The sequence below is a fragment of the Mycotypha africana genome (genome assembly GCF_025528875.1).
Source record: "Mycotypha africana strain NRRL 2978 chromosome Unknown BDF20scaffold_14, whole genome shotgun sequence".
Classification (NCBI taxonomy): Eukaryota; Fungi; Mucoromycota; class Mucoromycetes; order Mucorales; family Mycotyphaceae; genus Mycotypha; species Mycotypha africana.
Window position 1 is genome coordinate 133,668 of NW_026515738.1, and position 12,680 is coordinate 146,347.

Consider the following 12,680-nt stretch of genomic DNA (forward strand, 5'->3'; position numbering starts at 1 on the left):
AGCCATTATATGCTTTATGAGTAGTCCTATGAATGATGATTATTATTTTTGGTCAAATTATCAATTCGATCCAAAGCGCATTATATATTAAAAGTTTCCACTTTTATTTTTCCGTTTAAATGCCAATATCAATTCTTTATATATTGCATTCTCTTATAGTGAATGTATTTGGCGTTCAAATATACCATACAGTACTAAAGTATGTCTTACAGGCATCCATGTTTGCCATGTATTAAGGTAACTTTCACGGAGATTATAAGATCTCTCATACGTTGTTTTGCTTTGTTAGGACATCATTGCGTATTTATCAATAACTTCTAGAATATTTTCTTACGACTTCATGATTTGGTGGGTCTATAAAAGCATCATCAGGTAAAGTTCGGTCAAGAAAAACAAGTCACGCATCGAAAGTTGGGCATAAAAAGGTTGAAGTAGACAGACTGCATATTAGCTACACGCACTACCACACAGTGCGTGGTAAAAAACTCTCCGGCGGGGAATTGAACCCCGGTCTCCCGCGTGACAGGCGGGGATACTCACCACTATACTACCGAAGATGATATATTTCTGTTATGCGTGACGTAGATTGTCATAGTAAATTTAAGGAAAAGCCGGTCACATGATTTTATAAGCAGCGCTGGACCGAAGAGGGTGTATCTAAGAGTAATCGGAGAGTAGAAGTATGTAGTAATAGCTTAATCTGGGGTATTTAATGAGATGAAGTATAATAAATAGAACAGGGCCTTTCTCCATCTATAATTTTGTACTATAAAGTTGGTCAGAGCTTTATAAATTCTCATTTACGATATAATCCATATCATTTCTTTTAATTGTAAATAATTCTTATGGTGATGAAATTTAATTGGTCACGTGATCGATAGCGGCTCATATTATTGGTGGGGTATCTCAAAATTCGGGGTTGTTAGAGAGAATATGGCGTGCAATTATAATTAAAAATCTTAAGTAATAAACGAGGCCTTTCTCCATCTATATCTTTTGTAATATAAAGTTAGTCAGAGCTTTATAATTCTTCTTTCACGATATTATTCTATATTATTTACTACAATAGGAGGTTGTAGTAGTATGTTTGACAGTTTGTGTATTGCTGTAAACAATATAAGAGATAGAGATGTTATCAAGACCTCAATAATTATTGATAAAAATTAGTCTGAAATTTTTGTCTTGGTGCCATTAATTCAAAATACAAAAGAACATCACCCAAATTTTGTCACTAGACAAATGTGAGAATCTTGGTATAGGAAAATCAAAAAAGGTTTCAATAGTTTTAAATGATGGAAAACAGATGATTTGGAAATTTATTGCTTTGAAGAAGAAAAGATTGTAAGACAAGCAAGGAAAGAAGAGCTTACATTTCATAAAACAAGAGCAAGAAATTATTTAGTAAAATTAAAAACTGTTGAAAGACTTCTTGATGAAATTAAAGATACACTGGCCAAATGAACTATTGGAATTGAATTGAACAAAGTCTAATTGTTGTTCCAAATGTATACAATTTTCTAAAAAGAAAAAATAAAGCACAAGAAAACCCAACAAAAAAAAAAGAGATTAAGAGAACAATTTCTGGGAGGTAACCCGATCTATATCTTATCTTTATATTGAAATTGTAGTTTAAATATCATTACATATTTTACTTTTATATTGTAGTATCATTATTATCATATATATCATATATTATTGGAACTTATAACATGGAGAAAGAGGTCAACTACGATTGAACAAGGTTACGCTGATTTGTATCCGGATTCGACGCGAAATACCTATCCCTTGGATTGCTCACCTGCATAGAAAAAGAAATCCAAAAAGTCAGGAAGAATGGTAGAAGTGCGTGGATGAAGCTTTGAAGAAGAACGATAACTTGTTCAAGAACGCTCGTTTATCTCTCTCTTTCTTGTATCCAAAGTGCTACATCAATGTTACTTATAGAACGACATCAATAGTAGCTTTATCATGTGGAACACTTTTACTTTCATTATTACTTGTTACTATGATGCTATTTTCTTCGTTGAAGGTCACAACTCAGTTGAATAATAATCCAATTAGTTGTTATTGTCGCTGTGATATTTGTCGTATTTGAGGCATGATGGCAATATATTATATGAGTAAATCACTCAAAACGTCTAGCGAAATGTAAAGTAAAACTTGATCTCAGATATGAGTACTGCTCATATCTTCGTTCCCGTTTGGTAAGCGGTGTGTTCGATTGCATACATTTGAACCTTAGATCAAATGTATAACAAATAAAGATAAAATAAGAAAAGAATATGGATTAAGGATAATTCTCATGTGAGATTAGCTACCTCACATAAGACTTGAACAGGTTATCTTTATGAAATATATTTTACTCAGTTTATCTATGGCTATATGACGTTTAGGTATATAGCAGGATTGGTATATGTACTCGTAGGATATAGTGATTCAACAACCAGAGCATAGTAGGTCATGGTACTGCTCCCTGTTCCGGAAATAAAGTATGGTTGGAGATTAAGAAGGCTCAATCACTCTTTATACAACAACTGTTCACACAATCGAAAGAGCACCACGCACGAATATCTCTTCCTAGCTAACATCTATAATCATTCCCACAGTATCTGAGCTACACAACTGGTGGCCGATAGATATTGGATTATAGATGTAGCTGCATGATCACCCTGGATCTGCTAGGATAGCACATTACACATCAATCTGCTCTAGGATGGACGAGTAATTATCCACTTAGAGGGAAGACCTGTTCTTTTACAGAAACCTATGATTCACTGAGTATATTTGACCATAAATCATCAGTGTCAGCTATAGATCCTGATACAATCATTTCGTAGACAGTAAACACAATAAGTCTTTATTAATAGCAGTAATCTTAGTTTTCTTTTCTTTTTCTTTAGTTTGTTTTTGAAAGAGAAATAAAGACGGTGGTTTGATTTCGTTAAGCTTTCGTGTTTATTTTCTCTTGTGTTATTCTTTACCTTTTATCTTATAGTTAAAATTAGCGATTACCACAATATTTTATAAGGCCACTGTCAGCATTATGATAACGATAATTTTTTGCTGTGTCTGGTTTGTTCTTCTTAGATAAATCACTCTTCATGGTTTGCTGATATAGATTGTTGAATACGCATAAAGTGTAAATTTGTAACGTATCATTCAGAAAATGTTATTTTAAAACGTAGCTATGGTAACTGATACCTTGAAGCCTCGATTTTTTTTGATTTTTTTTTGGTCATTGTGCTTCCTATTTTGTATCTGCTATCATATATATATATAGCTATGAATGTTGCGCTTTATGTACATCAATTACCGAAATGGCACACGTGTAGGATGAGCGAAACAAAAGAGAATAAGTTAGGGAGAGACCTTCAAAAAATAAAAATTTTTAAAAAAAAAAATACCCAGTGATTGGATTATTTTGTACCTGAAAATTGCCACAGAGGAGTTTTTTTGAAGGTTTCAAATCAAATTTAAGCTTTTAACAACCTCTTCTTGATTAGTGTAATATGTTTTGGTTTTCTTCCATGTCTTTCCTACTTCTTGAGTGACCAAAAAATACAATAACAAAATGGACTACTATTTTGCAAAGTTCCGAAAACGAGCAACGCCACCCAAAGTGCAACCTACTAGCTCCATGCAATTAGCCAAATTTCATAAATGTTGGGATTATGTTCATGTAAACATGACTGCGAATCACCCATTCTCTTTTAATGAGAAAGGAAAGGGTCTCATTTTTCCTTTTTATATTATTTTCTATTAGAATATTTTTATTGCGGAAGATAGAAAAGCTAATCTGCATATCAAACAGACTGAAATACCAGAGAAATTACGTACGATGGTGGATCTGCTGGTAGACGAAGAAGCGCGTCAGGAAGACCAGGACACAACAACGGGGGTTTGTATGGAGTATCTGCTAAAGCACAATCTTTTGAACTACTTGGTCAATGTTTGTGAAAAGCAAGATTACCCCGAAGGCATGCGAGGAGAGACGATAAGAACAATTGCTTCAATGGTAGACTTATTGGATGACCATCGGTTCCTCGTACATCATGCTGTACATACACCTACCATTAAATTATTGAGATACTGTTGTTCGAATTCTATGGCGACAGCAGCTAGTTTCACTTCTACCATGGACCAGCTCAATAATCTTAGTAATACCGACCTGTACCATGAAGATTTGGTAGATCTCATGTATATCATATGTTCGAAAATTCATGGATTTCCTGCACTATTGAATATCTTTTTCCATGACAAGCAATGGCTGACAATGCCTCAAAAAAAACAACAGAATCAGCCACAGCAGCGATATGGCCCTGTTCAACATGGCCATAGAGAGTCTAACGAAGAAGAAGAAGAAGAAGAAGAGGAGGAAGAACAGCCAGAATACGAATTTTTGTTGTTTTCCTATTTGCTCAAGTTTGTTCACAGAGAAGGGCGATTGGGTGATTATGCACGCACAGGGCTTTTGTTTATTATGGAAATGGCCACGCCATCTCATCCTCTGACGCAATTCATATTGCAATCTGACTTTGCTATCATCATGGCCGCTGGATTAGGCGCATTATATTCACAGCTTCCACGGAAACTGCAAATTTTTGAAGACGAAAAGGAGCACACGTCTTCCTATCTTTTGAGTCAAGAATGCCTGCCTAAGCATTATTCCATCACAAGTGATTTTGGCATAGAGCAACAGTCTTGTTCCGAACAGTTCAAGTATCAGCTAGATTCATTTTTGAAACTATTGGAGTTTTACCAAGATGTGCTTTCACGGACGTCTGACATTGGTATTTCGGCAAAGCTTTTGCAAAGTATTCGTATGATTTTTTTAGAGAATATCTTGTATCCATCCATTTTGGAATGCTCCGATGCCGATGGTTCTTCCGTTGCCGTGATTAGCTATATCAATGTCATGTTACAGAGCATTCAACAGCAAGAATTAGCGGATGTCATTGTCGGTTACTTGATGAACGATCCATCCACGCCTGACGTCACGCATAGCAAAAAGCACAAACAGCAGCATAGTCATCCGTATATTAACATGCAAGCGGAAAGGTTCACATTGAAAGACTTGATTTTCAGTCGCTTGAAATCAAAGTCTCAACCGACGGTGATTGTAACACTCCGACTTTTACGTACCGTCCTTTTGAAGCATTGTAAGTTTGCTGAACAGCTATTGACGGTCGATGATCTGTATCCCTCCAAGCCAGAGTCAGCTTTTGGCACAGCCAGCATTTCGCATCATCAAAAGGAAGTGGAGCTCTACTTTGCCCTCATCAGCGCGATTGACCGCTTCTCGCCTATGAAAAAGTATGACTGGCTATCATTGGGTTACGAAGACTATATCAAAGATATAGAAAGTATGATGGACAGCGATCCTTGTTTTCAGGATTTGATGGAACATTCTCCTCATCCGTACCCGTATGCCACGAAGGGTACGACAGGCCTTTTATCGAAGAGTGAAAGACGAAGAAGTTTTAAATACGGTCAGCAGCAAAAGAACAAAAGCCAGGAATACGATATGTACCGTAGCTGTTCTTCGTCTTCGACCACACGTAACAATAACCAGCAGCAGCAGCAACAGAGACAGCAGCGATTGAGCTCAAGGGATCCACTTTTGCACTTGCTGCAAGACATATTGTCCCATTTCTTTGCTCAGTCTTCTGAACTGAATTTGGCTCTTACCGGTGTGCTCTCTGCTTTGGCTATTTGTCCTTACCGTAGTTTAGAAGGGTGGCTGACATTTTCAGAGAACGATCGAACGCATCCCAATGATACATTGAACCTTTCGAGCCCATCCGATAACACACCCAGTGCGCGCACGGTAGCGACTGCGGTAAAGAGTAAGAAATCGGCCATCTTGGTTCTGGACAACGTACTCGACTCGATGCAGCAGCCGTCTCGTCAACCCTACTATTACTCTCAACGTCCTTTTCGACATCGTCGTCGCTCCTCTGTTTTGCCGACGGCGACTCACAAACAAGGCGAAGAAGGAGGAAAAGACGAGGAGGAGGATTTGGATGACGACAAATCGATTGACTTTGCAGCCGAGCTGCATTCTTTTGAAATGACGTATCCTACCCAATTCAAATCGTTTCCACCCTTCTACACACTTTTCCGTACCTTGACGCAACAGATTGATTATTATCGATCTGAAATTGGAGATCAGCAGTTTGATCAATTTTTGGAGGAGAGGCGACAGGGACTTTTGTTTGGAGAAGTGACAGAGAGTATCGATCCGCCTTCTTTGAGCCATAGCAGCAGCAGCCATCATAACAGCAAGCGGACGTCTTCTCGGTTATTTGGATTCATGTCGTCTTCGTTGCCGTCCCCTGTTCCGACGCCGAGGAAGCGAAGGAATTCCACAGCGAGTTTGATGTCTACTCTTACCTTTACGGACACCTATCAGCAGCTATCAGCGTCCCAGGCTACCCTCCCAACGACGATGACGACGACGACGACGACGACGACGACGACCCTTTCCTCTACGCCCTCCAGTGCGAGTGCTGCTGCCGGTAGTGCTACAGCCCAAGCTCCACAGCTGGCCGTTTATCCCAGTATTGACTTGCATATCAAGAAAACACTGCCGATACGCGTTCAACCTTTATTCCCATCTCATTATTATGATATCCAGCCTGATCCGGTACTCAATTTAGATGAAGAAGACGAAGATGTGTTTGCACCGATCACTCATTATAAAAAAAAGGGGCTAGAGAAGAAACTCTCTCTGTCCATGATTTTGAATAATGTGGTCATTCTAGAAGAATGTATCAAAGAAGTGATTGCCATTATACAAGTCAGACGTAGTTTAGGCATAGATACCATAAAGTATACCAGTTTCAATATGAGCGGGGGGGGGAGTGATTGAATAAAACTTTATTATTTTGTGGATGGTTTTTGTTGAGTGGCCGAACGACAATCGGGTGGTATAGGTTGATCCGAAGGTATAGGGTCGTGCAGTACATGTCCAATTTTGTAATAGGTATGATGGTTTTCATAAAAGGATTTCCAATGGTTCAGTGCCTTCCTTTGCTGCTCGTTGAAGCCTCGAATATCGTGCGTGAGATGTTCTTTAAAACAGCCGGTAACGTACGCACGGGCCGCATCTTTGCCTGCAAAATGATGGTAACTTCCGCCTGGACCGTACCAACCGGCTCCTTTTGTTACATCGTAGACATTGCCACTAGTAGGAGTGCAACGTGTGCACGTAAAAAAAAACAAATCATTTCTGGTAAGCTGCCTATGCCATGGTGGGGGGGTGGACCGTTCTTTTCTGCTTTCTTACTCAATGGCGAGATAAATGGGCTTGGTAGGATCACTTCCATCATAGAACGCTAGTTCTTTTTCTGTAAAAGTTAATTCTTTTCGCTGTTTGTCATTGAGAAAGAGAGAGCATTAGCAATCCTGGGCGAGGAGGGCGTCTCTTGATCCATGCATTTTTTACCGGTAAATAGGTATGCCTATTGGTCCACTTTCCGCGATAACCCCACGTCCAAGTCTCTGTGATTAAATAAGAAGCCAAAAAGAACAATAAAATGGCCCAGGATAATCCAATGAGTCCTTGGCTCAGCAAAGACGTCTTTTTGACGGTTGCGTCATGCTTTTGTTTCGGCGTGGAGGGTGCTTTATTCGACATGGACGGAGAAAAGGTTGAAAGATTGAAAAGAAAAGGACTGGAAAAAGGTAAAAAAGGGGTCACCTCATTTTATAAAGGAAAGGTGGAGTTGCAAAAAAAATAAAATAAATGGAGCGTCAAAAATAGAAATGGGACAGCGCTGAATGAGTGATGTACACTACTTGGAGCCTATCGTAGGGTACAGACACACTTGTAAAATCTCAGGGCCCTGTTGAGAATTGTCACTGGATAAGCAGGTGGAGGTTAGAAAGAGCATGGAACCATAGGTAGTATCCACGCTGGCATTGCTCTTCTCGCCACTTGTCATGCTATTCCTTTTTTTCGTGATCTGCAATAACAAAAGGGTCGTACCTTGTCTTTTTTTCAGCTGCACACGGACTATCATCATGAGTCACGGGCGACTATAAACATGACGTGATACGACCCGTCCAACCGACATGGACAAAAGTCATGGATGCATACTAAGCCTAGGTTCAATAGAAAGGAAAAAGTAACTGGGAATATAGCGTCGAGTGTGGCTATAGACAGCGAAAAAGGGAAGGAAGTACAAGAATGAGGAAAAATTTAAGCTTTTGGAGTTGCACATTCTCATCTTTTTACATTGACAATGAGGCAGAAACTTTAAAGCGGTGGTGGGTCTCTTTCGCTCCTCCCTTTTCTTTCCCCATTCTACTCTTTTCATATAAACCACCGCCAAATTCTATGCACAGAGGAAGAAATAGAAGTGTCTCTCAGTTACATAATAATAATAATAATAATAATAATATGACGACCGATGACGAAGTAGGCATTGCCAAAGAGTAGTGATTCAGTTTGAGGATGGGGAAAGGAAAAAGCGCCATCGCACCCACCGATGGTCAATAGGGATGGTTCGGTAGAGACTGTCAGGCTAATGGTCTACTCTATTCTTAGTCCAACTCGATCGAAAAGCACTTTGAATTTGTCAACACGACTTTTAAATACAGCAACCATGATTTAGAAAATATCATTCAAATGCTAAAAGTTCGGTAAAGGCAAAAAGAAAAAAAGACGACGACGTTTGAGAAGAAATGACACAGCTGTCTCTTTTAACGCCCCGCCATGGATTTTTTGTATATAAAGATGGCAGGCAGAAGAAGCCTACTTGAACGCGCTTTACAAGGTGAAAAAAGTCGCTTCTTCTACGGATGCTGATCGACCTTATTTCCATCATGAAGCACAGCTTACTTTTCAAACAGCGGTCCAACTGTATGAAAGTTCGGTCGATAGTGTCATTGAAAGTCGACAACGGTTGAGAGATACGATCAAACTAGAAATAGATGTTTTGACAAAGCAAAAGGTGTTGTTGCGAATAATATTTTTTTCTATGAAAAGATCATACATGTGCATAGAACTGATGCATTGGATAATGATAGGAAACGGAAGAACAAAATCGAAAGACGCATAAATCAAAGTTGTATGACGCCAACACCAACTATACGACTTTTAAAAACCGAGATATTGTCAAAGTAAGATGAAATGGAAGGAGAAAGGGGTCTACATTGCTACCAAATGATTGATATAGAAACATATATCATTCACAGCTTCAAAAATCATATAATCATCGATGCGAAGAATTAAAAACAGCACAAACACACTGGCAACAGCAACAGCAACAGCAGCAGCAACAGCAACACAGTGAATCTACTGGAGAGAGTTATCGATCCAATCGGAATTCTGCCGAATGGAATGCCAGTGCGAGTCATAGAACGTCAGGGGATTATAACCGAGGAGAGGACCATGAGCAGCAGCCGGCACAACAGCCACCAAGCAGTAAAAGCCGAGGCATGGCTGGGTTACTCTCTCACATGCGAACAAGAGCGGTTGTCGCCAATGCTTACTTGACGACACCGTCCTCCTCGGCCGATCAACAAAATAAACAATTTAGTAAATTTGCAAAGATGAAGAAGGATATCACGGATGCGGATAATGAGTATAGAGACGGTATATTACTGTTGGAAAATTTGAGAAAAAAGCAATACAAGACATCAGAAGAAGTGAATAGGGTAAAAAAAAAAAAAAAAAAAAAAAAGTAAAATGTAATGGGAGGAGCGTGGGTGATGGTATTATAATAACCCCTCGTTATTCTTCACGGGATTGTGTATTAGCAATTGAAAGCAACGATCAAAAGAAAAACAGAGACTGTCAAGACATCTCTTGTCAACATTTTACGGTCAGAGCTGGATAGTTTGCAGATGGAAATCAATGTAAAGCAAAAAATTTTTTTGAAAAAAAAACAAGGAAGGGGAGGAGTGGAAAGATGCTAACAAAATGATCCTAGTCTGCACGGGGAACTTTGAATGCGGCGAGTGCTGTGGATAGCACAAGGGATTTACAGGTATTTTCTAGTCATTATCAGTCCCAGGGATACATGTATCCCACACCTGTGCGATATGAAAACTATTATTTTGAAGGAAAATGCAAGGAAGTCCTGTTTGGAGGATCGTTAGAAACGTATGCCATTGAACACAACACGACGGTACCGTTACTCGTGATAAAATGCATCGAAGCCATTGAGAAAGGCGGCGGATTGCAAAAAGAGGGCATTTACAGAGTGTCAGGACGACAATCCAGCATAGAGCAATTGAAGCATTACTTTGAATTAGACGAAGACAGGGTGGTGTTGGATCAGTACGATGTGTTTACGATGGCTACGATTTTGAAAATGTATCTAAGAGAGCTAAAAAGGCCCTTGTTTGACTTTAATACGCAAACGAGGTTGGCTTATAGTAAAGGGATGTCACAAGCGCAACGATTTGGGTTATTAGAGACGAAATTATCTAATTTGTCCTTGGCACATCGAAGTACGTTGCATTATTTGATACGTCACCTGGCCAAGTAAGTCAGTTATCCTTCGGTAGGACCCATGGACATGAGGGCGTGCTCATCTCTTTTTTTTTTTTTTTTTTTTTTTTTTTTTTTTTTTTTTGGGGATTAGAATCAATGCTCAGAGTCAGATCAATAAAATGAATATTCCCAACTTGGCTCTGATTTTTACGCCGGTTATATTTCACGATTTCAATCAAACGGGCACGGAAGATTCTTCTGCGGCGTCTGGGGCCACAGCAACGATGACGGCCGAGACGAACGCGTGGTCGCCTGACGAATTGTTTGAAGATCTCATACTTTCGATGGATGTGATCTTCCCCAAAGCAGAAGCGTTGGCACGGCGAAACAACGAACATAAACTGAACCAAGCGTTGGAAGGACTGAGTCCTTTCAGTCAACACTCTCAGAGTAACCTTTTATACCTTAGTCATCACGCTACTCTCTTCCCGCCTTTACCGTCGACGAGGATGAGCGCTGCGCCCCCCATGCTCCTCACGCAGCCGATGAACCCACCCGCCTCCTTGAGGAATAGTCATAGTGACAGTAGTGCTACTACGCGTGGCAGCAGACCCATGGCGCCGCCTTTCGACTCGAATGCAGCCGCCGCGGCCACAGCCAAACAACACGAGCCCTTCCTCTCGTCCATGGTGGGCTCTTTGGTGCTACAGCCGCCCGTGAATGCACAGCACCGACCACCCCAGTCCACAGCACGTATTCCTCTCACGTTATACCCTAGTGATGTTTCAACAACACCTACGCCAGCGCAGTACGGTCAGACGACGCCTCTGAACAGTAGTAGTAGTAGCCATACACGGATGCCTCGTTTTCCACCGGGCACGACAGCCATAGCTCCTACCACGTCTCAAGCCAACACAGCCACCCCCACGGAGCCTACACATGCTTCTACGCCTATGGAGCAGCAGCAGCAGCAGCAGCAGCAGCAAGCAGCGACCCTGATGCAGACAAACAACAACAACAACAATAGTAGTAGTAGTAACAATAGCAGCCATCGGTCTGTGACACCTCCACGACAAGATTCTCTAAGAAAGTTGGACGTGCGAATGCCACCCACAGCCAGCGTCGATCCACTTGTTGTGAGTAGTAGTGGTAGTAGTAGTAGTCATGGTCATCGTCATGCTCTTCCTGAGCAGGCATCCTCCACCACGGAGGACATCCTGACCCAAACAGCAACGATAGCAGAACACTATAAACCTAGTCTAAGTGAAGAACTCACTCTAGCGGTTGATTAGAATAAATAGTGAGATTGTGTCTTTTTCGCTTTTCTCTGTCTCAACCCAAAGGCATTCTGTCGATAAAGTGATGCATGATGGAGTTAGGTTAGCATCCATTTTGTTTTAACCAACACTCGATGCACGGATAGATGAGATCCGAAAATAAAAAAAAAGCAGTTTCTAGATGGATGGGTGCTCGTTGATATTAAAAGTAGGACAATGAAAGGAGTTATTTTATGATGATGACATAATGTAGCTTCATTTATCTGTATGTGCGTGTGCGTGTGTGTGTGTGTGTCTCTGGTTAGGTTAGAGTAGGACAAAAAGCAATTTGAGTTGAATTACCATCCATCTTGAACCACATGTAAGAAAAAAATCAAATATTTATGCTTTTTTAATTTAAACTAATGCTGACATGGAAGCCCTTCTTTTTTTATGTAATTTAGCAAATGCATTTGTATGCTTCCAGTGTTCTTTTCTTCTCACTATCAGCATTGATGGGGACGTCATTTTTACTCTCTCTCTTTCTATCCCACTCCCTCTAGAGGAAAGAGAGAGAAGCATGAGGGTGGTCATGGGTCAAGAAATCGAGTCAGTGATAAGAAATAGACTTTTTTTTTTTACAGAGAAAGCTTCTAAAGAGTTCTTTTTCTTGCACGACTTGATGTAAAAAAACAAGCTTTATTAAAACCCGATTTTTTTTCAAAAAAGAATCGTTTTCTAAAAAATCGTTAGTCTATCGAGTCATTGAATCGATAGACTCTGCCATAGAGTACCTATGGCCCTTTGTCGTCATGCGCGTAGACATGTTTCTTTATGCGTCATTCCAGTGACTGCATCTTTCATTGATTAAGGTTCAAGATTTTCTCATTTATAACCAAAAACTTTCTTTTTCATTACAAAAATAGCAACTTTCTTCTTTTTCTTTCTATCGTCTATTTTGAAAGGCTCGGGGGAGAAGG

At 40.0% G+C, this 12,680-nt stretch overlaps 4 protein-coding genes and 1 non-coding gene across 5 annotated transcripts; 2 read left to right on the forward strand and 3 right to left on the reverse strand.

The window, feature by feature from the left end:
* Window positions 1-485: 485 nt before the first annotated feature.
* On the reverse strand, window positions 486-557 carry BDF20DRAFT_t158. The gene has a single exon. It is a non-coding gene; the product is annotated as a tRNA-Asp (tRNA).
* Window positions 558-985: 428 nt separating this feature from the next.
* BDF20DRAFT_898854 (uncharacterized protein) lies at window positions 986-1,531 on the reverse strand (the record flags this gene model as incomplete). Its single annotated transcript, XM_053082641.1, has 1 exon — window positions 986-1,531. A coding segment is annotated over exon 1 (181 nt), but the record flags the coding sequence as incomplete, so codon positions are not given.
* Window positions 1,532-3,502: 1,971 nt separating this feature from the next.
* BDF20DRAFT_208904 (Retinoic acid induced 16-like protein-domain-containing protein) lies at window positions 3,503-7,125 on the forward strand. Its single transcript, XM_053074924.1, has 2 exons — window positions 3,503-3,679; window positions 3,764-7,125. The coding sequence occupies exons 1-2, from the start codon at window positions 3,572-3,574 to the stop codon at window positions 6,869-6,871; spliced, it is 3,216 nt and encodes a 1,071-aa protein (XP_052931293.1). The 5' UTR covers window positions 3,503-3,571; the 3' UTR covers window positions 6,872-7,125.
* BDF20DRAFT_828904 (cytochrome b5-like heme/steroid binding domain-containing protein) lies at window positions 6,883-7,371 on the reverse strand (the record flags this gene model as incomplete). The annotated part of the gene is made up of 2 exons (XM_053078276.1): window positions 6,883-7,186; window positions 7,289-7,371. Coding segments are annotated over 2 exons (387 nt in total), but the record flags the coding sequence as incomplete, so codon positions are not given.
* A 1,121-nt stretch (window positions 7,372-8,492) lies between these two features.
* Window positions 8,493-11,736, forward strand: BDF20DRAFT_839935 (uncharacterized protein; the record flags this gene model as incomplete). Its single annotated transcript, XM_053079333.1, has 7 exons — window positions 8,493-8,581; window positions 8,741-8,957; window positions 9,034-9,126; window positions 9,202-9,663; window positions 9,766-9,864; window positions 9,939-10,495; window positions 10,596-11,736. 7 exons carry the CDS (start codon window positions 8,493-8,495, stop codon window positions 11,734-11,736), a joined length of 2,658 nt encoding a protein of 885 aa, XP_052931295.1.
* Between the last annotated feature and the right edge of the window lie 944 nt (window positions 11,737-12,680).